This window comes from Equus przewalskii, chromosome 25 (genome assembly GCF_037783145.1).
Source record: "Equus przewalskii isolate Varuska chromosome 25, EquPr2, whole genome shotgun sequence".
Lineage (NCBI taxonomy): Eukaryota > Metazoa > Chordata > Mammalia > Perissodactyla > Equidae > Equus > Equus przewalskii.
This window is the reverse complement of record NC_091855.1, coordinates 20463993-20486075: the sequence shown is the minus strand read 5'-3', so window position 1 is coordinate 20486075 and position 22083 is coordinate 20463993. Positions and strand designations below refer to the sequence as shown.

The 22083-nt window shown below is 42.6% G+C and overlaps 1 protein-coding gene across 5 annotated transcripts in view; it reads left to right on the top strand.

The window, feature by feature from the left end:
* The window catches only part of LOC103544051 (choline/ethanolamine transporter FLVCR2-like), a 49426-nt gene that overhangs the window by 5709 nt on the left and 21634 nt on the right, over positions 1-22083 (top strand). For all 5 annotated transcript variants that reach the window (XR_011532904.1, XR_011532903.1, XM_070593649.1 and 2 more), the window contains exon 2: positions 16264-16405. Coding sequence is in view for 3 of the 5 variants with exons in the window: in XM_070593649.1 (XP_070449750.1) it covers positions 16264-16405 (142 nt within the window). In the remaining 2 variants the exon portion in view is untranslated. The remainder of the gene's footprint in view (positions 1-16263; positions 16406-22083) is intronic.

Below are 22083 nucleotides of genomic sequence, written 5' to 3'. Positions count from 1 at the left end.
GGCCGTGAGAGGAGGTCAGAGGGATCTTCCTGCTTCTGCCATTTTCTCAGACTCCTTCAGCTTCAAATATTATCATGCCAAGGTGCTGTATTTTGGGGAGTGTGTCCTGAACCCTATCATATTTCCATCAATTGGAAATCAGAGTCTAGCAGATAAAGATGGGCACTAGGAAACTGAGGCCAGCCTCCAGGAGGTTGTGTTTGCTGGACCAGCTGATCATACGGCATCACCCAGAGAGGCTGACTCAGGACCAGGGTCGTAAGGTGGGCCGTCAGCCTAGTCTTCTTCCAGAATCATGGTCACTTGGGTCTGTTAAAGCACAGGCTTATCATTCTGGATCTTCTACTGTCAGAGGCCTTTCAGGTCGGGGTGAAGTTTGGGGAGGTGAAGGCAGATTCTTGTTCTCTTCCTTTGTTGTTGTTGCTCAAGGCACACAAAATGCCTGCCCACATGGCTGACCACTCACTGGCCTCCCCTCATGCGTTAGAAGAGAGGGACGGACAAGGCCTGGAGAGCAGAATGGAGCTGGTGGGGACTGAAATGAGATGGGGTGGGGCTGGGACCACAGCCTACTATGCTCATGGGGGCCGGCCAGGTCATATACATGCGACAAGGTAGCAGTGACACTGGAGTGTGGTGGGGTCACAGCAAAAGTGAGAACACGTGTCTCACTGAAGGACAGCAGCGGCTTCAGCTCCTGCCAGCCATTGACATACAGAGTGTGACCCAGTGTGGTCAGGACCCCATTTTTTTTAAAGAGAAACCAGAAATCCAGATTTTTATATGAAATGTGTTTTGTTTTTATTGTGGTAAAATATACATAATATTTATCATTGTAACCATCTGTAAGTATAAAATTCAGCGACATCAGATATGTTCACAATGTTGTGTATTACCACTATCTATACCCAAAGTTTTTCATCATCCCCAACAACTCAGTACCCGTTAAACAATGACTCCTCCCTTCCCCCCGCCAGCCCCTCGTAACCTCTGTTCTGCTTTCTGTTTTTACGAATTCGCCTATTCCATAAACCTAACATAAGTGGAGTCATACCGTATTTGTCTTTCTGTGTCTGGCTTATGAAATCTGTTTTATAATGCTGATAACTAATTCAAAAGTTGTATTATTATTATTCTTATACTCTGTTTTGAAACTGTGGGTCAGATAAAACTGCCCGTTTGAGACTTCCAGGGAGGGTAACCCTAAACCCAGTCCCGTTCTTCTCCTGCTTCCTCGGAAAGCCCTCACCAAAGATGCAGGCAGTGGAAACGAGCTCAGAGGCTGGCAACTCTTGGGAGGAAACTAGACCAGTGCTCCCTGATAGTGGTCATTCACCTCACCCATGGGGCTAGGTAAAAATGCAGATGTCTGGGCCCCCAGGAGGATTTTCTGAACCTAGAGGTCTTTCTAGGGTAGGGGCCCAGGCTCCTGTATTTTCAACCCGGCTCCCAGCTGAGGCTAGTGGTCAGCACTTTTTGAAGCCATCTGGAGAGAGGACCAGCATGCCATGGGAAGGCATCCTCTTGCTTGCAGCCACGTTCTTGTCAAGGCTGATTTATCTTGTTTGCTGCATGCTGTGTCCACTGTCCAGGGGGAAGCAATTGAGAGCGAGCCACTCACTCTTCAGATTGAGGGGAGAAGAGAGGCTGGGGGTGGTGTTCATAATTCTGATTCACTTAAGGTTCTGAAAATATACTCGAAGTCCTGGGGTGGGGGTGGCGGGTTGGGGAGAGGGGAAGGCCCTCATGGAACATGAGGCGGAAGCATTTCAGTTGCTCCTCATCCTCCTGTTTCTGTGACACTCAGCTCCGTGCACTGGACGAGGCTTGGGTTGGCCTGGCTGGACTTCTGTCTTGGCTTTGTGGCCTCGCCAGACATCGTCGCAGGTGCCTGCCAAGTCCACAGCATCACGTCTGAGTCTTCAGTTTAGTGGTCCAGGGCCCTCCTCCCTCCCCATTCCTAACCCGCCTGTCCCTTGTTCCCTCCCAGCCTTGTCTCTGCTCTGACCAGTCTGGCTCCTTAGTTATCTCCTTGAAGATACACTGCTTAGGGAATAAGTCTTAGGCTGTGGAGAGTGACATCAGCAAGATGGTGGACCAGGAAGCTCCAGACCCTCACCCCCGCAGAAACATGAAACAAACTAGAACCTGGCTACAATGCCTTCCTTCTTAGAGCCATGGCAATCCATCAGCGATCTGTGGCAACCAAGCAGATGCCCAACCCGGAAAAAGCCGCATTCAGAATGTTAGGGATTTCACGGCCTTCTTCCCCACCCTTGCCTTCCTCCTCCTCCCTGCCGGGCCTCCCAATGCCTTGTTCCCTCTGCAAACCACAGAGCGCAGAGTGGACTGAATTTGCACCATTTTAACCCAGTTGTATTTCTAAACACTAACAATGAACAATCCAGAAAAGAAATTAAGAAAACAATTCAATTTACAATAGCATTAAAAAAAAAAAGACTTAGGAATAAATTTAACGAAGGAAGCCAAAGACTTGTACATTGAAAACAACAGGACGTTGCTGAAGGAAATTAAAGAAGACATAAATGAATGGAATAACATGTTGTGTTCCTGGATTGAAAGACTGACTATTGGTAAGATGTCAGTACTGTGTAAGGCAGTCTGCAGGTTCGATGAAATCCCTATCAAAATCCCAATGAGGTTTTTCACAGAAATTGAAAAATGCATCAAAAATTCATGTGGATGTGCAAGGGACACTGAGTAGCCAAAACTATCCTGGAAAAGAACAACAAAGTTGGAGGTCTCACACTTCTTGATATCAAAACTGCTAACAAAGCTGCAGTAACCCGACAGTGTGGTATTGGCATCAGACAAACACAGACCAATGAACTAGAGTCAGAAAGAAACCCTCAGCTGTGTGGTCAAATGACTTTTCAACAAGGGTGCCAAGACTATTCCATAGGAAAAGGATAGCCTTAAAAACAAAAAGAAGACTTTATTTCTTAGAGCAGCTTTAGGTTCACAGCAGAAGGGGAAGGTACAGAGATTTTCCATATACTCCCTGCCCCATTATCAACATCCCCCGCCAGAGTAGTAGAGTTGTTACAATTGATGAACCTACACTGACACATCATTGTCACCAAACTTTTCAACTAGTGGTGCTGGGAACACTATAAAACTCTTAGAAAAAAACATAGGGAAAAAGCTTCATGACATTAGATTTGTCGATGATGGCAGTGATTTCTTCGATATGATACTAAAAGCCTGGGCAAAAAAAAAAATAGATAAATTGTATTATCTCAAATTTAAAGACTTTTGTGCTTCAGAGGACACTATCACCAGAGTGAAAAGGCAACACACAGGTGGCCGGCCCGGTGGCGCAGCAGTTAAGTTCTCACGTTGCGCTTCGGCGGCCCGGGGTTCACCATTTCAGATCCCAGGTGCAGACATGGCACGGCTTGGCAAACCATGCTGTGGTAGGCATCCCACATATAAAGTAGAGGAAGATGGGCACGGATGTTAGCTCAGGGCCAGTCTTCCTCAGCAAAATGAGTAGGATTGGCAGCAGGTGTTAGCTCAGGGCTAATCTTCCTCAGAAAAAAATAAAATGGTTAATTTAAAAAACAAAAAAAGGAAAGGCAAGCCACAGAATGGGAGAAAATATTTGCAAATCATATATCTGATAAGGGGTTAATATCCAGAATATATAAAGAACTCCTACAGTTCAACAACAAAAACAACCAGATTTCAAAATGAGCAGAGGACTTGAATAGACATTTCGCCAAAAAAGATATATAAATGGCCAATAAGCACATGAATAGCTACTCAACATCAGGGAAAATGCAAATCAAAACTACAATGAGATACTGCTTCACACCTATTAGGATGGCTATTAGAAAAGAAAATAAGAAAATAAGAAAAGTGTTGGCAAGGACGTGGAGAAGCTGGAAGCCTGTACCCTGCTGATGGGAATGAAAATGGTGGAGTCACGTGGAAGATAGCATGGTAGTTCCTCAAAAAATTAAAAATAGAATTACCATATTATCCAGCAGTTCTACCATTGGGTGTATACCCAAAAGATCTGAAAGCAGGAACTTGAACAGATATTTGTACGTCCTTGTTCATAGCAGCATTATTCACAATAGTCAAAAGGTGGAAGCAACCCAAGTGTCCATCTGTGGATGAATGGATAAACAAAATGTGATATATACATACAATGGAATATTATTTAGCCTTAGAAAGAGGAAATTTTGATACATACTTCTTGGATGAACCTTGAAGACATTGTGCTAAGTGAAATACGCTAGTCACAAAAGGATAGACAGTGTCTAATTCCTTATGTGATATGTTGCGGCATCTTTTTTTCGGACGCCAACGTGTACTCCAATTTTCTAACACCAACTAGGTGTCCTCCAATTCAATTCAATTCTGTCACTAACATCTTGGAGTCAGTGCAGACCCCACAAGTTAAGGGCTCAGTTCCACAAGACTGCCTCCACTTCAGATGCCATTTGCAAATCCTGGGGGTCACCCATGCTTCTGACTGACTATAAATTAGGGGTTTCCACAGCCCCTCCTCAGGTTCTAGAATGGCTCACAGAACTCAGGTAAACATTTTACTTTCATTTCCTGGTTTGTTACAAAGGATACAACTCAGGACCAGCCAAATGGAAGAGATGCCAGGGTGAGGTGTGGGGGAGGGGCAGAGCTTCCATGTCCTCTCTGGGGACACCACCCTCCCAGCACTTTGATGTGATGTGTTCACCAGCATGAAAGCTCGCTGGATTTCCTTGTTGAAGAGTTTTTGTAGAGCTCAATGTCCAGCTCCCCTCTTCTGCTCAGAGGTGGGGGGAGGGGGAGTTGGGAGTTCCCAAACTCTGACGACTCCGTAGGTCTTCTGGTGACCAGCTTCATGATGAGGCTGTCAAGGGCCCCCGGTCACTCTAGGTCACCTGAGTAGCATAAACTGCAAAGGGGGCCCCTTATGAATAACGTGAATAACACTCCTATCACTCAGGAAATACCAAAGGTCTTTGGAGCTCCCTGCCAGGAACAGGGTCGAAAACCAAGTATATGTTTATTCTACCACAGGTGCCTACAGTAGTCAAATTCATGGAGACAGAAAGTCGCATGGTGGCTGCCAGCGGGGAGGGAATGGGGAGTTATTGTTTAAGGGGTACAGAGTTTCACGTGAGGAAGATGAAGAAAGTTCTGGAAATGGATGGAGGTGATGGTTGCACAATAATGTGAATGTCCTTAATGCCACTGAACTGTACAGTTAAAAATGATTAAAGTGGTAAATGGTTAAAATGGGAAATTTTAAGCTGTGTGTCTTATACCACAACCACCAGAAAGAAGCTACAGCGCTTGTGAGGTGTTCTCTGCTGGCTGGGCACCTGCTCACCTCCTGCCTTCCTGTCATCAGCCTGTGCTTGCAGGAACGCATTCCCTGCCCTCTCTGTGCTTGCTGAGCTTACTAGGATCCTGGCCTTTGTTTTCTGGTGGTTTGAGTTTCCGCCTCTTCCTTATCTCTTCTCCTGTCTCTTCCCCTCCTCCTCCACCTCCTCTTCCGACTCAATGGGAAACTTATTGGGGTACTGGAACCTTGGCTAAGACATCTCTCCTATGGCTCAGGGCTCTGGGCGTAACAGGTGCTACCAGAGAATGGACAAATTAATAAACAGGTTTCCATGTCCTGAAAGGAGTTAGTGACCAGTCAGTTAACCGAGAGCTCAGGTGGTTGGAGGAAGGCATTGTCAGGCCTGGATTGTCTTCCCAATGTGACTCAGTCTTGTTCCTTCAGTGGAAAGAGCTGTAAGTCCTTACTGTGTGCCTTGAACTGTGCCAGACCCAGGGTGGTTGAGGACACTCTCTTTAGCTCTGCTGGGTGCCCTTGGACAAGTCCTTTAAGTTTTCTAAGTTTTGGCGTCTTCTTTCATAAGATGGAGATAATATTGGCTACTGCAAAAGGTGGCGGGTTGGATTAAAAGAGACAATAAGTGGAGGGCACTAAGCTAGTAGATTTTACCAGATAAGGAGTGCAAAATGAAGAACAGATGCTGTCAGTACTATCCTCCATAAAGGTGGTTGCTCCTGTCTTCCGGAGGGGTGGTGGCTCCTGACGTAGAAGGAGAGGCCAGTACTTCAGTGCTCCTAGTACCCATGTGGCAGTCTTAAGGATATGTGTGCACAGGGCATTAAGGGGTCACAGCCTGTGCGAGGACATTACCCCAGTGTGAGCGCAGTGGGGAGAAGCAGGACAGCTTCCCTGAGGACGCGATGGTAATAGCAGTTCTTAGTGAGCGAGGTGACTGAGTGTTGGGTGCATAGAAGAGGGTGGCCATTCCAGCAAGTTTCCAGGCAGCATCCTGATGGGCACTTCTCCCTCGTGAGAGCTCCTGGAAGTGAAAGCAGTGCAGGTGCTGGAGGTGTGTTATCGTCCCAGTGTGTGGTGAGGAGACCTGATGTCTGTGATGAAAACTTGGGGGTCCCTGTGAGATTCTGGGCAAACCCCCACACCTGCACATCGGACTTTAGTCTCACAAACCTAAGACTCTGCTGAAGGAAGTGGGGCGCGCAGCTTATCAGGTGGACACAGCTGTTTTCCACGGCCTGGTTCTTGATCTTTTTCCAGCAGTGCTCTTCACAGGATGCCCTTCCCTTGACTTCAACTTGCCTCTACCCTGAATCCCGTGCAGATTGCAGGATGAGGGTTGGGGCCCCTTCAGGGATGGTGAAGAACCATCAGGTTACGGTCAAAGCTGGTGTTCCCTCTCTCTTTCGTCTGTGTCTCCTGACTTCTCTCCAGCACCATTCCCAAACTTGACCGATGGAGCACCTCCCTTCTCTTGTTTCTGCAGGACTAAGGGCCCTTTACTTTGCTGGGCCATTCAGAGAGGGGAGGGCATCCTGCAGGCTCAGGCGGCCCACCCAGAGTCTTCTGCTTTCTGGCCTCATCACAGGCAGTTTTCCTTTTTTATGCTGTGCAAAAACTCTAGCTCACCCCTCAGCGCCTATGGTTCAAGAGGAGGCCTTGCCCAGCATGAGGGCAGGTAGCAGCGGCACCTGCAGTGTTTGCAGAAGGGTGAGATGGGAGGCAGGCCTGGGTCCTGCTTGCTTACCAACTTCTCGCAATTGGACGGTGTGTCTCAGAAGCTCATGATGGAGCAGGGTTGGCTTTGTCCCCCATCTGATTCCCCCTCTAGAGAGGAGGTGAACACAGCCCCTTTCAGTTCCAGGAGACCCCATTGATGGGACAACCCTGCATGATTCAGAAGGGAGGGGCACAGAAACTGGAGCAAAATTGGAGGTTATTTCTTCTCCTTTTTCCCCTTCTCCTCTCCCCTCGAAATTGCTGATTTCTGCCCAGAACTCCTGTGTCAGCATGGCTGGGTCTCCTTTGGTGGCTCTGCAGGCAGCCATCTGTGCACAGGCTGTTTGCTGTGTCCGTCTACTCTGAGAAATGTAGGACGTGAACGGCCCTGGGTCCTTATGTTAAAGCAGAGCCCATTCCAATGGGCTGTTTGTTTGGGGTGGTGCTGCCATGTGAGCAATCCATGCTTCCTCACACCGTTGTCCTGGGCTTCCTGTTTGGTGCTGGACCTGTTGGTGGAGCCCTCAGTGAGCTCACTCAGAGGACCACTTCTTCTCTGCCCGGGAGCTAAATAGGAGCACACACCTGTCTGACACCATCCCTGCCTAGGATGCGCGGGGAAGCCAGCAGCTGAGCATTATCTCTTGATTTCTTTCCTTGGCGCAGCTGAGATCAATTGTCTTTAAGTGTGGTCCAGGAACTCCAGCACTAGAACCAGCTGGCGTGTTTGTTAACAATGCAGTATCCGGGGCACTGGGCAGACCCCAGGAGTGAGCCTCTGTGGGTGGTGCTCAGGAGTCTGTGTTTTTGATTCTGTGCCAGGAATTCTGATGCCCACTGAAGTTGAGAAGTCCTGCTGTGGAAGCCATGGAACCGCAGTGCAGCTCTGCTGCCAGCTGTTTGGGCCCCCAGCAGGGCACCAGCCCTCCCTGGGCATTAGCTTCATTATCCGTAACAAGAAAGCCTGCCTCACAGCGTTGCCGCCAAAGTGAAATGAGGGAGAGAGTGTGTGAAAGCTGCTGGCTCCAGATAAGCCCTCTGTAACTGTAGGGAATCCCCATCTATCTCCTCCCTCCCCACCAAACTCTGGCTCTGGACCGATTTTTCTGGTATCTCTAGTTTGCAGCTCCTTCCTTTCATCTTAGCTGTTGTCCCTAGAAGTTTTGCTGACAGATGCTCCTCCCTGATGTGTCACCGTTGGGAACTGAAGCAGACCCACCTCTCTGCTCTCTCTGCTGATAAGTTAGGTTGGCCCCAGTGTCCCCACCTTCTAGACAGAAGTCAGCCCCTGGGAGTCCTTGCTCATAGTCCAGAGCATGCCTGGCCAACTCTCCCCTGGACACATTTTTTTCCTTACCACTTCACACGTGTTTCTCCTATATGATTTGTAGCTAGAACATGGACCCCAATGGGCAGACCTGTGTGTTATTGCCAGCTTTGTGTGGACAAAATTTTCCACCCACATTCATCTGTCCATATGTCCAGCCACATGACTGAGTGCCTACTAAGGGACAGACTTAGGAACTAGGAGCTGGAGTACAGCCATACGCTCTCACTGAACACGGCCCTCAAGAAAAAGTAAAAAAGTCAGTCTTGAACAAAATTGGCCCATTCAAAACAACGTGGATGGACCTTGAGGGTATTATGTTAAGCGAAATAAGCCAGTCAGAGAAAGACGAACTCTATATGACTCCACTCATAGGTGGAAGTTAGTATATTGATAAGGAGATCTGATCGGTGGTTACCAGGGAAAAGGGGGGGTGGGGGGAGGGCACAGAGGGGGAAGTGGTGTACCCACAACATGACTAACAAAAATGTACAACTGAAATCTCACAAGGTTGTAATCTATCATAACATTAAAAAAAAAAAAAAAAAGTCAGTCTTGAGAAAACAAAAGAGGCAGCAGTCTGCAGTCTAATCCCTATGTTTTGGTTTTCCGCATTGGGCATGAAAGTATCTCCAACACCTATTTCCTCCTGAAGAAAGGTCACTGGAGACAGCGCCGCTAACTGAACAGGGTTACCCTGGGCCCCTGTGGCTTGCCGCTTGCTCCTGCTGGCTGGAGAAGGCTTCAGTGCTGGACTTGAGGTGGAATGAAACTCACTCAGCCTTGGTGTATAGACGTCTGTGAGGGTTCGGGCAGGCAGTGTAGAGCCAGCTGGGAGGACTTATTTCTCGGGGCAGAAGATTCCTGCGGATTAGGTTATCCTACATCAGGATCCTTTGGGGACGAAAGAATGACAGAGCCTTGGGTGATGTCCTATATCTTCCCTCATTCTTGCCACAGGGACCCTGGGCATTCTATTTAACTTCTAGATCTCCAACTGTGAAGTGCTTAGGCTAAGGCCAGGTATGACCTGCAGTGGGCCCGTCTTCCCAGCTATGCGGTTGTGTTTGCCCCTCTGTCTGTGGCTGGGTTTTATCCTCAGTCTTGGAGAGCAGCAGTTAAGATGCTGGACTCGACTCTGAGAAATCAGTGTGATTGAGGATTGGATAAAGATCCAAGGATGTGAAGTATCTTCTCTTCTGGAGAAGCCTGCTCGCCTGGGCCTTTCTCAAGGCCCTTGGTCCTGGAGGCCACCACCAGGCCCAGTGGAGGAGGCACTGGCTTGAGAAGCCGGGAGATATGTTTATTCTCCTCAACTCTGCGTGACCTCAAAAGTCACTTAACCTCTAGAGTTTAGCCTCACTTAGCCTCCATTTGTCCCACTGATAATTAGTTGTATTAGAGGATGACAAAGGAACCTTCAAACTATAATATTCTATAATTTCGACCCGCAAGTATCCCCGTTTGTGTTATCTTTTGTGTCTTCATTTTAAATGCCCCCTGCGCCCTAGAATATAAAGCTCCTTGAAGGCAGGCACCTTGCCATGTGCATCTTGGTGCCTCCTAAACATCTAGCAGAACACTTTTCACAGAGCAGATGCTTTAAAGATCGGTTTGATTTGTCGATTATATACTGGCATACACTGGAAGAACCCTATACTGAGCCTATTGATGATGACTTTTGTGAATATTCCAGAGCTGAGGACCACTAGTGACCATCCTGAGTGGGTGTAATTGACAGGCTGGAAGACCAGTGTAGACAGTCAACAGATTGGCAGCTGCTGAATGGTGTTGTGTGTCTGGTATTTTCCCATAAGCATCGTTGCTGTAGACATCTTTGCTGCAAGCACTTTTGCCACGTAACTAATTGGTCATAGGACAGTTTTGCTGTAAGAGATAAAAATCACAAAAAATAAAAGAGGGACATAATGAAACATGAAAAATGAATAACAAGATTAAAGACTATTTCAAAATACAAAATATTTGAATACATTTTAAATGTGTATAGATTCATGGCAATACTGTGCAAATAACTGACTTTATTTTGTGGGTTGGGCCTAAGCACTTGTCTTCAAAGTCCTTCGTTCATAGTAGTCTACTTTTTTTTTTGCTTGTTGATTCATCTCCTTGTTTGGCATCCAGCACACTTTTTATTTTTCACTAAAATGTGCTCCTTCATTAAGAGAGGTATCAGTTTCCATAGGACGCATATTTGTAACTGAGCTGTGAATTGCATTGTGAAAAGCGGTCGACACTGTTGTTTGTTCTTGGCATATTGTCACATGTCTGTTGATAGACGTCCCAAAGGTCTATGGGAAATGTGGAGCTAAGATTTATATAATATAACATGGCAATACTGTGTCCGTGAAGAAATGAAACTAAACTGTCAAAGAGTTAAAACCAAACTTTCAATCAGTTACCTTTTACAGCAAAATTGCGTTATGAACAATTAGATATGCCACAAAAATGTTTGCAGCGAAATGCTTGCGTCAGGATGCCTAAAGATACCTAGAACCCGCGTGCAGTGTGGTTTGAAAGCAAGTTGCTTCTCTACCTGCAGGTCCTTTCAAATACAATAGAGGAAAAGTGGCACCTTAAGACAGAAGACCTACTCATCTTCCGTCACTCTTAGAATCTGAGGCTTGCCTGAGTTCTCAGGCTATTTTCCAGTTTCTGCCTTGGTGTTACATGTGGCAAAAGGGCTTCTGGGAGTCGTATGACAACTAGTAACTGCAGAATCAAGGCATCTCTGACCACGGAAACACCCACCTCACGTTATCTGTCAGGTCCCTGGAGTTTGAACTTCCACGCAGATATGAGATGTTTTAATTTGTTGGTGTGCGCCCATGTGTGTGTGTGTGTGTTTATAGCCAGTTTGCATGTGCCCATGTCCTGTGTGGATAAATGTATGCAGTTGCGTGTGACTTCACAGTACAGATGCTTTATAAATCACTAAGTTCTTTACACAGTGAACTTAGGCTGTCATGTTTGTAAATGTGGTAAGAACTGAGGCTTCCGTCTCTTACTGAATGTAAGTTCTTGTGGTTTTGGGTGTAGAACTTTTCCCTCAGCTGGTCTCTCAGCTCCAGGGTAACAGATTCAGTGAAATGAAGCATTTAAGTGGTAGGAAAACAAATCAACATTGTTTTACTCTATCATACAGATGGGAGTATGGGAACCATTATTCATTAGTTTACAGCTACAGAAGGGCCAGTCTGCATTGAGATCCCCAACCATAATGTTTTTCAATAGGTATTGATAATGAAGGTGGTCAGGGGTATGTGAGTTGAGTAGTCAATCAAAAGAATGATCTCTCTGAAAGGGGTCACAAACCACAGAGTAGGGAGACAGATAAATAGAACCAGAATAGGATAGCAAATTTTCAACTATAGCATTAGGATAAAGGTAAGGAAACTACCAAAGCAAAGATGATCTTATCACTCTAACTACAACTCATAACACAAGTTGGAACAAGAAATGAAAATAATAATTTAGGAGGGGAAGAACAAAGGGACTAAATTAGTCTAAGCCAAGTAAGTAAGAGACCACCAGAGAATAGATTATATTATACACGAGATTTTAAATACAAACTTCAGGGTAGCCACTAAGCTAAAAATAGAACAGAGCCACAAAACATAAATAAGGAAAAAATCTAAGAAACCCAGCATAAGAAATTGCAGTACCAAATGGGTAGGATAAAGCACACAGGAAGAGAAAAGCAGGAAAGCCAGATAATGAGCAACAGATTGACAGCATTAAGTCCACATGCATCAATAATCACTCTCAATGTAAACCAATTGAACTCTCCAATAAAAAGACACAGAGTGGCAAAATGGATTAAAGAACAATATCCAATAATTTTTTGCCTCCAGGAAACACACCTCAGCCCCAAGGACAAACACAGGCTCAGAGTGAAGGGGTGGAGGACAATACTTCAAGCTAATAGCAAGGGAAAAAAAGCAGGTGTTGCCATTCTTATATCAGACAAAGTTGATTTCAAAATAAGAGAGGTAAAGTGAGACACACAGGGACAATATATAATGATCAAAGGGACACTTCATCAAGAAGAAATAACGCTTATAAATATCTATGCACCCAACACAGGAGCACCAAGGTTCATAAAACAACTATTAACAAACCCAAAAGAAGATACTGAAAATGACACAATAATAGTAGGGGACCTCAACACCCCACTCACATCATTCGACAGATCATCCAGACAGAAAATCAACAAAGAAATAGCGGAGCTAAATGAAAACTAAAACAATTGGACTCAATAGACATATATAGATCACTTTACCCTAAAAAAGCAGAATACACATTCTTCTCAAGTGCACACGGAACATTCTCAAGGATAGACCATATGTTGGGAAACAAGGCAAGCCTCTACAAATTTAAAAAAATTGAAATAATAACAAGCATCTTCTCTGATCATAATGCTATAATGCTAGAAATTAATTACAAGAAAAAAGCTGAGAAAGGCACAAAGATGTGGAGACTAAACAATACACTACTGAACAAGCAATGGATCATTGAAGAAATTAAAGAAGAAATAAAAAAATACCTTGAAACAAATGAAAATGATAACATACCAATTCATATGGGATACAACAAAAGCTGTATTAAGAGGAAAATTCATCGCAATACAGGCACATCTTAACAAGAAAAATCCCAAATAAGCAATCTTAAACTACACCTAACTGAACTAGAGAAAGAAGAACAAATAAAGCCCAAAGTCAGCAGAAGGAGAGAAATAATAAAAATTAGAGCAGAAATAAATACTATTGAAACAAAAAAGGTGGTAGAAAGGATCAATGAAACAAAGAGCTGGTTCTTTGAGAAGATAAATAAAATTGACAAACCCCTAGCCAGACTTATAAAGAAAAAAAGGGAGAAAGCTCAAATAAACAAAATCAGAAATGAAAGAAGAGAAATAACAACAGACTCTGCAGTAATACAACGGATTATAAGAGAATACTACAAAAAAGTCTATGCTAACAGAATGGAGAACCTAGAGGAATTGGATAAATTCTTGGACTCCTACAATCTCCCAAAGCTCACTCAAGAAGAAGCAGACAATTTGAACAGACCAATCACAAGGAAAGAGATTGAAACAGAAATCAAAAACATCCCAAAGAATAAAACCCCAGGACGAGATGGCTTCCCTGGGGAATTCTACCAAACTTTAAGAGAGGATTTAATACCTATCCTTTTCAAGCTATTCCAAAAAATTAGGGAGGATGGAACACTTCCTAACACATTCTATGAGGCCATCACACTGATAACAAAGCCTGACAAGGACACCACGAAAAAAGAGAACTACAGGCCAATATCACTGATGAACATAGATGCAAAAATTCTAAACAAAATGTTGGCCACCAGAATTCAGTTCATCAAAAGGATCATACATCGTGATCAAGTGGGATTCATACCAGGGACACAGGGATGGTTCAACCTCCACAAATCAATCAACGTGATACACCACATCAACAAACTGAGGAATAAAATCCACATGATCATCTCAATAGATGCAGAGAAAGCATTTGACAAGATCCAAGAGCCATTTATGATAAAAGCTCTGAACAAAATGGCCACAGAAGGGAACTACCTCAACATAATAAAGGCCATATATGACAAACCCACAGCCAACATCATACTCAATGGGCAAAAACTGAGCACCATCCCCCTGAAAACAGGAATGAGACAAGGATGCCCTCTATCGCCACTCTCGTTTAACATAGTGTTGGAGGTCCTGGCCAGAGCAATCAGGAAAGAAAAACGAATAAAAGGAATCCAAATAGGGAGGGAAGAAGTGAAACTCTCACTGTTTGCAGACGACATGATGTTATATATAGAAAACCTGAAAGAATCCATTGGAAAACTCTTAGAAGTAATCAACAACTACAGCAAAGATGCAGGGTATAAAATCAATTTGCATAAATCAGTAGCATTTTTATATTCTAATAACGAACTAACAGAAAAAGAACTCAAGAACACAATACCATTCACAATTACAACAAAAAGAATAAAATACCTCGGGGTAAATTTAACTAAGGAAGTGAAGGACCTATATAATGAAAATTACAAGGCCTTTCTGAGAGAATTGGATGACGACATAAGGAGATGGAAAGATATTCCATGCACGTGGATTGGAAGAATAAACATAGTTAAAATGTCCGTTCTACCTAAAGCAATCTACAGATTCAACGCCATCCCAATCAGAATCCCAATGATTCGAACAAAGAATCCTAAAATTCATGTGGGGCAACAAAAAACCCCAAATTGCTAAAGCAATCCTGAGAAAAAAGAACAAAACAGGAGGCATCACAATCCCTGATTTCAAAACATACTACAAAGCTACAGTAATCAAAACAGCATGGTACTGGTACAAAAACAGGTGCACAGATCAATGGAACAGAATTGAAAGCCCAGAAATAAAACCACACATCTATGGACAGCTTATATTCAACAAAGGAGCTGAGGGCATACAATGGAGAAAAGAAAGTCTTTTCAACAAATGGTGCTGGGAAAACTGGACAGCCATATGTAAAAGAATGAAAATTGACCGTTCTTTTTCATCATTCACCAAAATCAACTCAAAATGGATCAAAGACCTAAAGGTGAGACCTGAAACCCTAAGGCTTCTAGAAGAAAACGTAGGCAGTACACTCTTTGACATCAGTATTAAAAGGACCTTTTCGGACACTATGTCTTCTCAGAGAAGGGAAACAATAGAAAGAATAAACAAATGGGACTTCATCAGACTAAAGAGTTTCTTCAAGGCAAATGAAAACAGGATTGAAACAAAAAAACAACCCACCAACTGGGAAAAAATATTTGCAAGTCATATAGCTGACAAAGGCTTAATATCCATAATATATAAAGAACACTCACAACTTAACAACAAAAAATCAAACAACCCGATCAAAATATGGGCTGCAGACATGAACAGACATCTCTCCAAAGAAGATATATGGATGGCCAATAGGCACATGAAAAGATGCTCATCATCGCTGATCATCAGGGAAATGCAAATCAAAACTACACTAAGATATCACCTTACACCCATTAGAATGACAAAAATATCTAAATCTAATAGTAACAAATATTGGAGAGGTTGTGGAGAAAAAGGAACCCTCATGCACTGCTGGTGGGAATGCAAACTAGTGCAGCCACTATGGAAAACAGTATGGAGATTTCTCAAAATATTAAAAATAGGAATACCATACAATCCAGCCATTCCACTACTGGGTATCTATCCAAAGAGCTTGAAGTCAGCAATTCCAAAAGTCCTGTGCACCCCAATGTTTATTGCAGCACTGTTTACAATAGCCAAGACGTGGAAGCAACCTAAGTGTCCAGCAACAGACGAATGGATAAAGAAGATGTGGTACATATATACAATGGAATACTACTCAGCTGCAAAACAGAACAAAATCATCCCATTCACAACAACATGGATGGACCTTGAGGGAATTTATGTTAAGTGAAATAAGCCAGTTAGAGAAGGACAATCTCTGTATGACTCCACTCATATGAGGAATTTAAAAATGTGGACAAAGAGAACAGATTAGTGGCTACCAGGGGAAAGGTGGGGTGGGGGCTGGGCACAAAGGGTGAAGTGGTGAGCCTACAACACCAATGACAAACATTAATGTACAACTGAAATCACACAAGATTGTAACCTATCATTAACTCAAAAAAGAAAAAAAAAAGAAATGATCTCTCTGGTGTCTTAATGGGGGGTTAAGGGAGCATCCTGTTTGGGTCTTAAGAAGGACTGGAATTTGGGATTTTTGCTTCTTATTAGGACTCTCTTTAAGTTTGTGCTGTCATCTCTTGGCCATTGGTAACTGTGATTGATTGTCTCTGTCTTCTATAGCTTGGAATTGCGATTGGGTTCTTGGTCCCTCCTGTTTTGGTACCCAACATCCAAGACCGGGACAAGCTTGCCTACCACATCAGCATCATGTTCTACATAATAGGAGGTGTAGCCACTCTGCTTTTCATCCTGGTCATCATTGGTAAGGCCTTTAGTAGACTGATGGGAGGCTGGGAGGCAAGGAGGTTCTGCTGACTTGGGTGGGGACCTTGTGAACACGGCCCTGGAATACCATGGACATTGATAGAAACGGGAGGAATGTTTTTGCCTGAGCAGGTGGTACCGATACAGTGCTAGCTGATCCTGTACTTTGTTAGTGGCTCAGTCAAGGTTTAGTTGTAATTAACCAGTTCCCCATATGACCTCGCCAGAATTAATGTGCGGACTGCTGATCCCCTTGATGAAGCCCCGGTGAGCACTTATGATGTCACAGGCCCTGTGCTGAGCGTGCCTGATCTCATTCAATCCTCAGCACCCTGTGAGTGAAGTACCATTGTCACTCCCATGTAACAAACAGGAAAGGGAGGCTTACGGCCAGTTAATACATTATCCAAGGTTAGAGAGCTAGTAAGTGGCGGAGATTGGATTCAAGCCTAAATTTGTGAAACTCCAGACTCTAAATATCTGAAACAAAACAAAACAGAATTGACCCCAATACTAATCCTCTCATAGAATCACCTGAAAATAACTGGGACCACATTTTTGTTTTTTTGATGTTGCCATTCTAGAATCCTCTGGTTTCTATTTTTTATTTCATTTTATTAAAATTTTTATTGTGATTATGATAGTTTACAACCTTGTGAAGTTTCAGTTGTACTTTATTGTTTGTCAATCGCATTGTAGGTGCACCATTTCACCCTTTGTGCCCACCCCCCAACCCCCTTTCCCCTGGTACCCACTAATCTGTTCTCTTTGTCTACAGGTTTAACTTCCACATGTGAGTGGAGTCATACAGAGACTGTCTTTCTCTATCTGGCTTCTTTCACTTAGAATAGCCTCAAGGTCCATCCATGTTGTTGTGAATGGGACGATTTTATCCTTTTTTATGGCTGAGTAGTATTCCATTGTGTATATATACCATATCTTCTTTATCCAATCATCAGTTGATGGGCACTTAGGTTGCTTCCATGTCTTGGCTATTGTAAATAATGCTACAATAACATAGGAGCCCAGGGGACTTTTGGAATTGCTGATTTCAAGTTCTTTGGGTAGATACCCAGTAGTGGGATGGCTGGGTCATATGGTATTCCTATTTTTAATATTTTGAGAAATCTCCATACTGTTTTCCATAGTGGCTGTACCAGTTTGCATTCCCACCAGCAGTGCATGAGGGTTCCTTTTTCTCCACAACCTCTCCAGCATTTGTTACTTTTTGTTTTGGTTGTTTTTGCTGTTCTAATGGGTGTAAGGCGATATCTTAGTGTAGTTTTGATTTACATTTCCCTGATGATCAGTGATGATGAACATCTTTTCATGTATCTATTGGCCATCTGAATATCTTCTTTGGAGAAATGTCTGTTCATGTCTCCTGCCCATTTTTTATAGGGTTGTTTGATTTTTTGTTGTTGACCTGTGTGAGTTCTTTATATATTATGGAGATTAACCCTTTGTCGGATATAAGACTTGCAAATATTTTTTTCCCAATTAGTGGTTGTTTTTTTGTTTCAATCCTGTTTTCCCTTGCCTTGAAGAAGCTCTTTAGTCTGATGAAGTCCCATTTGTTTATTCTTTCTATTGTTTCCCTTGTCTGAGAAGACATGGTGTCTGAAAAGATCCTTTTAATACTGATGTCGAAGAGTGTACTGCCTATATTCTCTTCTGGAAGACTTAATTGTTTCAGGTCTAATCTTTAGGTCTTTGATCCATTTTGAATTTATTTTGGTGAATGATGAAAAAGAACGGTCAATTTTCATTCTATTACATGTGGCTGTCCAGTTTTCCCAGCACCATTTGTTGAAGAGACTTTCTTTTCTCCATTGTATGCCCTCAGCTCCTTTGTCGAAGATCAGCTGTCCATAGATGTGTGGTTTTATTTCTGGGCTTTCAATTCTGTTCCATTGATCTGTGCACCTGTTTTTGTACCAGTACCATGCTGTTTTGATTACTGTAGCTTTGTAGTATGTTTTGAAATCAGGGATTGTGATGCCTCCCGTTTTGTTCTTTTTTCTCAGGATTGCTTTAGCAATTCGGGGTTTTTTGTTGCCCCATATGAATTTTAGGATTCTTTGTTCTATTTCTGTAAAGAATGTCATTGGGATTCTGATTCGGATAGCGTTGAATCTGTAGATTACTGTAGGAAGCGTGGACATTTTAAACTATGTTCATTCTTCCAATCCATGTGCATGGAATGTCTTTCCATCTCTTTATGTCCTCATCAATTTCTTTCAGGAAAGTCTTGTAGTTTTCGTTGTACAGGTCTTTCACTTCCTTTGTTAAATTCACCCCAAGGTATTTTATTCTTTTTGTTGCGATGGTGATTGGTATTGTGTTCTTGAGTTCTTTTTCTGTTAGTTCTTTATTAGAGTATAGAAATACTACTGATTTATGTAAGTTGGTTTCACACCTTGCAACTTTGCTGTAGTTGTTGATTATTTCTAATAGTTTTCCAATGGATTCTTTCGGGTTTTCTATATATAAGATCATGTCGTCTGCAAACAGTGAGAGTTTCACTTCTTCCCTCCCTATTTGGATTCCTTTTATTCGTTTTTCTTTCCTGATTGCTCTGGCCAGGACCTCCAGTACCATGTTAAATAAGAGTGGTGATAGAGGGCATCCTTGTCTCATTCCTGTTCTCAGGGGGATGGTGCTCAGTGTTTGCCCACTGAGTATGATGTTGGCTGTGGGTTTGTCATATATGGCCTTTATTGTGTGAGGTAATTTCCTTCTATCCCCATTTTGTTAGGAGTTTTTTTTTTTTTATCATAAATCGTTGTTGGATCTTGTCAAATGCTTTCTCTGCATCTGTTGAGCTGATCATGTGGTTTTTCTTCCTCAATTTGTTGATGTGGTATATCACATTGATTGATTTGCGGATGTTGAACCATCCCTGTGTCCCTGGTATGAATCCCACCTGATCCTGATGTATGATTCTTTTGATGAATTGCTGAATTCTGGTTCCCAAAATTTTGTTGAGAATTTTTGCATCTATGTTCATCAGTGATATTGGCCTGTAGTTCTCCTTTTTCGTGGTGTCCTTGTCAGGTTTTGGTATCAGGGTGATGTTGGCCTCATAGAATGTGTTAGGAAGTGTTCCATCTTCCCTAATTTTTTGGAATAGCTTGAAAAGGATAGGTATTAAATCCTCTCTGAAAGTTTGGTAGAATTCCCCAGGGAAGCCATCTGGTCCTGGGGTTCTATTCTTTGGGATGCTTTTGATTGCTGTTTCAATTGTGATTGGTCTGTTCAAATTGTCTGCTTCTTCTTGGCTTAGCTTTGGGAGGTTGTAGGAGTCTAAGAATTTATCCATTTCCTCTAGGTTATCCATTTTGTTGGCATATAGTTTTTCATAGTATTCTCTTATAATCCGTTATATTTCTGTGGAGTCTGTTATTTCTCCTCTTTCATTTCTGATTGTGTTTATTTGAGCTTTCTCTCTTTTTTTATTTGTAGGTCTGGCTAGGGGTTTGTCAATTTTATTTATCTTCTCAAAGAACCAGCTCTGTGTTTCATTGATCCTTTCTACTGCCTTTTTTGTTTCAATAGCATTTATTTCTGCTCTGATTTTTATTATTTCTCTCCTTTGCTGACTTTGGGCTTTATTCTTCTTTTTCTAATTCAGTTGGGTGTAATTTGAGATTGCTTATTTGAAATTTTTCTTGTTTGTTAATGTGTGCCTGTATTGCGATGAATTTCCCTCTTAATATGGCTTTTGCTGTATCCCATATGAGTTGGTATGGCATGTTATCATTTTCATTTATCTCCAGATATTTTTTGATTTCTTCTTTAATTTCTTCAATGATCCATTGCTTGTTCAATAGCATGTTGTTTAGTCTCCCCACCTTTGTCCCTTTTTCAGCTTTTTCTTGTAATTAATTTCTAGCTTTATAGCATTATGATCGAAGAAGATGCTAGTTATTATTTCAATTTTTTTAATTTATAGAGGCTTGCCTTGTTTCCCAACATATGGTCTATCCTTGAGAATGTTCCATGCGCATTTGAGACGAATGTGTATTCTGCTGTTTTTGGATGGAGTGTTCTATATATGTCTATTAAGTCCAACTGTTTTAGCTTTTTGTTTAATTCCACTGTTTCCTTGTTGATTTTCTTTTTTTTTTTTTTAAGGATTTATTGCTTTTTTTTTTTTAAAGATTGGCACCTGGGCTAACGACTGTTGCCAATATTTTTTTTTTTTCTGCTCTATCTCTCCAAATCCCCCCTGTACACAGTTGTATATCTTAGTTGCAGGTACTTCTAGTTGTGGGATGTGGGATGCCACCTCAACGTGGCCTGATGAGCGGTGCCATGTCCGCGCTCCGAACCCTGGGCCACCGCAGCAGAGCGCGCGAACTTAACCACTCGGCCACATACCCGGCCCCTCCTTGTTGATTTTCTGTCTGGATGATCTGTTGAATGATGTAAGTGGGATGTTGAGGTCCCCTACTATTATTCTGTCATTTTCAATATCTTCTTTTGGGTTTGTTAATAGTTGCTTTATGAACTTTGGTGCTCCTGTGTTGGGTGCATAGATATTTATAAGCGTTATGTTTTCTTGATGTAGTGTCCCTTTGATCATTATATATTGCCCCTCTTTGTCTCTCTTTACCTGCCTTATCTCGAAATCTACTTTGTCTGATATAAGTATTGTGACAGCTGCTTTCTTTTGTTTGCCATTAGCTTGGAGTATTGTCTTCCACCCCTTCACTCTGAGCCTGTATTTGTCATTGGAGGTGAGGTGTGTTTCCTGGAGGCAACAAATTGTTGGATCTTGTTCTTTAATTCATCTTGCCACTTCGTGTCATTTTATTTGAGAGTGTAGTCCGTTTACATTGAGGGTGATTATTGATGTATGAGGGTTTAATGCTGTCATCCTGTCACTTGCTTTCTGGTTTCCCTGCATTTCCTTTGTTTCTCGTCCTGTGTGTTTTGGTCTACCCATTGATTTCTGCAGTTTCTTCTGCTGTGTTTTGTAGTTTATTCCTTATTTATTGTTTGTGTCTCTGTTCTGCTTTTTAGTTCAGTGGCTACCCTGAAGTTTGCATTTAGAATCTCGTGCATAACATAGTCCACTTTCTGATGGCCTCTTATTTCCTTAGCCTGCACTGATTCAGTCCCTTTCCTCCTCCCCTCCTAAGTTATTATTTTCGTATCTTATTCCAACTTGTGTTGTGAGTTAGTGGTTAAAGTGACAAGATTGTCTTTGTTTTTGGTGTTTTCCTTCCTTCTAGCTTAATGCTATAGTTGAGTATTTGTTATCCTATTCTAATTCTATCTGTCTCCTTACTCTGTGTTTTGTGACTCCTTTCTCCCTTTTTTCTTTTTTCAGATATGAGGGCCTTCTTGAGGATTTCTTGTGGCGGGGATGTCATGGCTACAAAGTCCCTTAGCTTTTGTTTGTCTGGGAAAGATTTAATTTCTCCCTCATATCTGAAGGATATTTTTGCTGGATAGAGTATTCTTGGCTGAAGATTTTTATCTTTTAAAGTTTTGCATATGTCATTCCCTTCTCTCCTAGCTTGTATGGTTTCTGCAGAGAAATCTGCTGAATGTCTGATAGGAGTTCCTTTGTAGGTTATTTTCTTCTGCCTTGCTGCCCTGAGTATTCTTTCTTTGTCATTCATTTTTGCCAGTTTTACTACTATATGCCTTGCAGTAGGTCTTTTT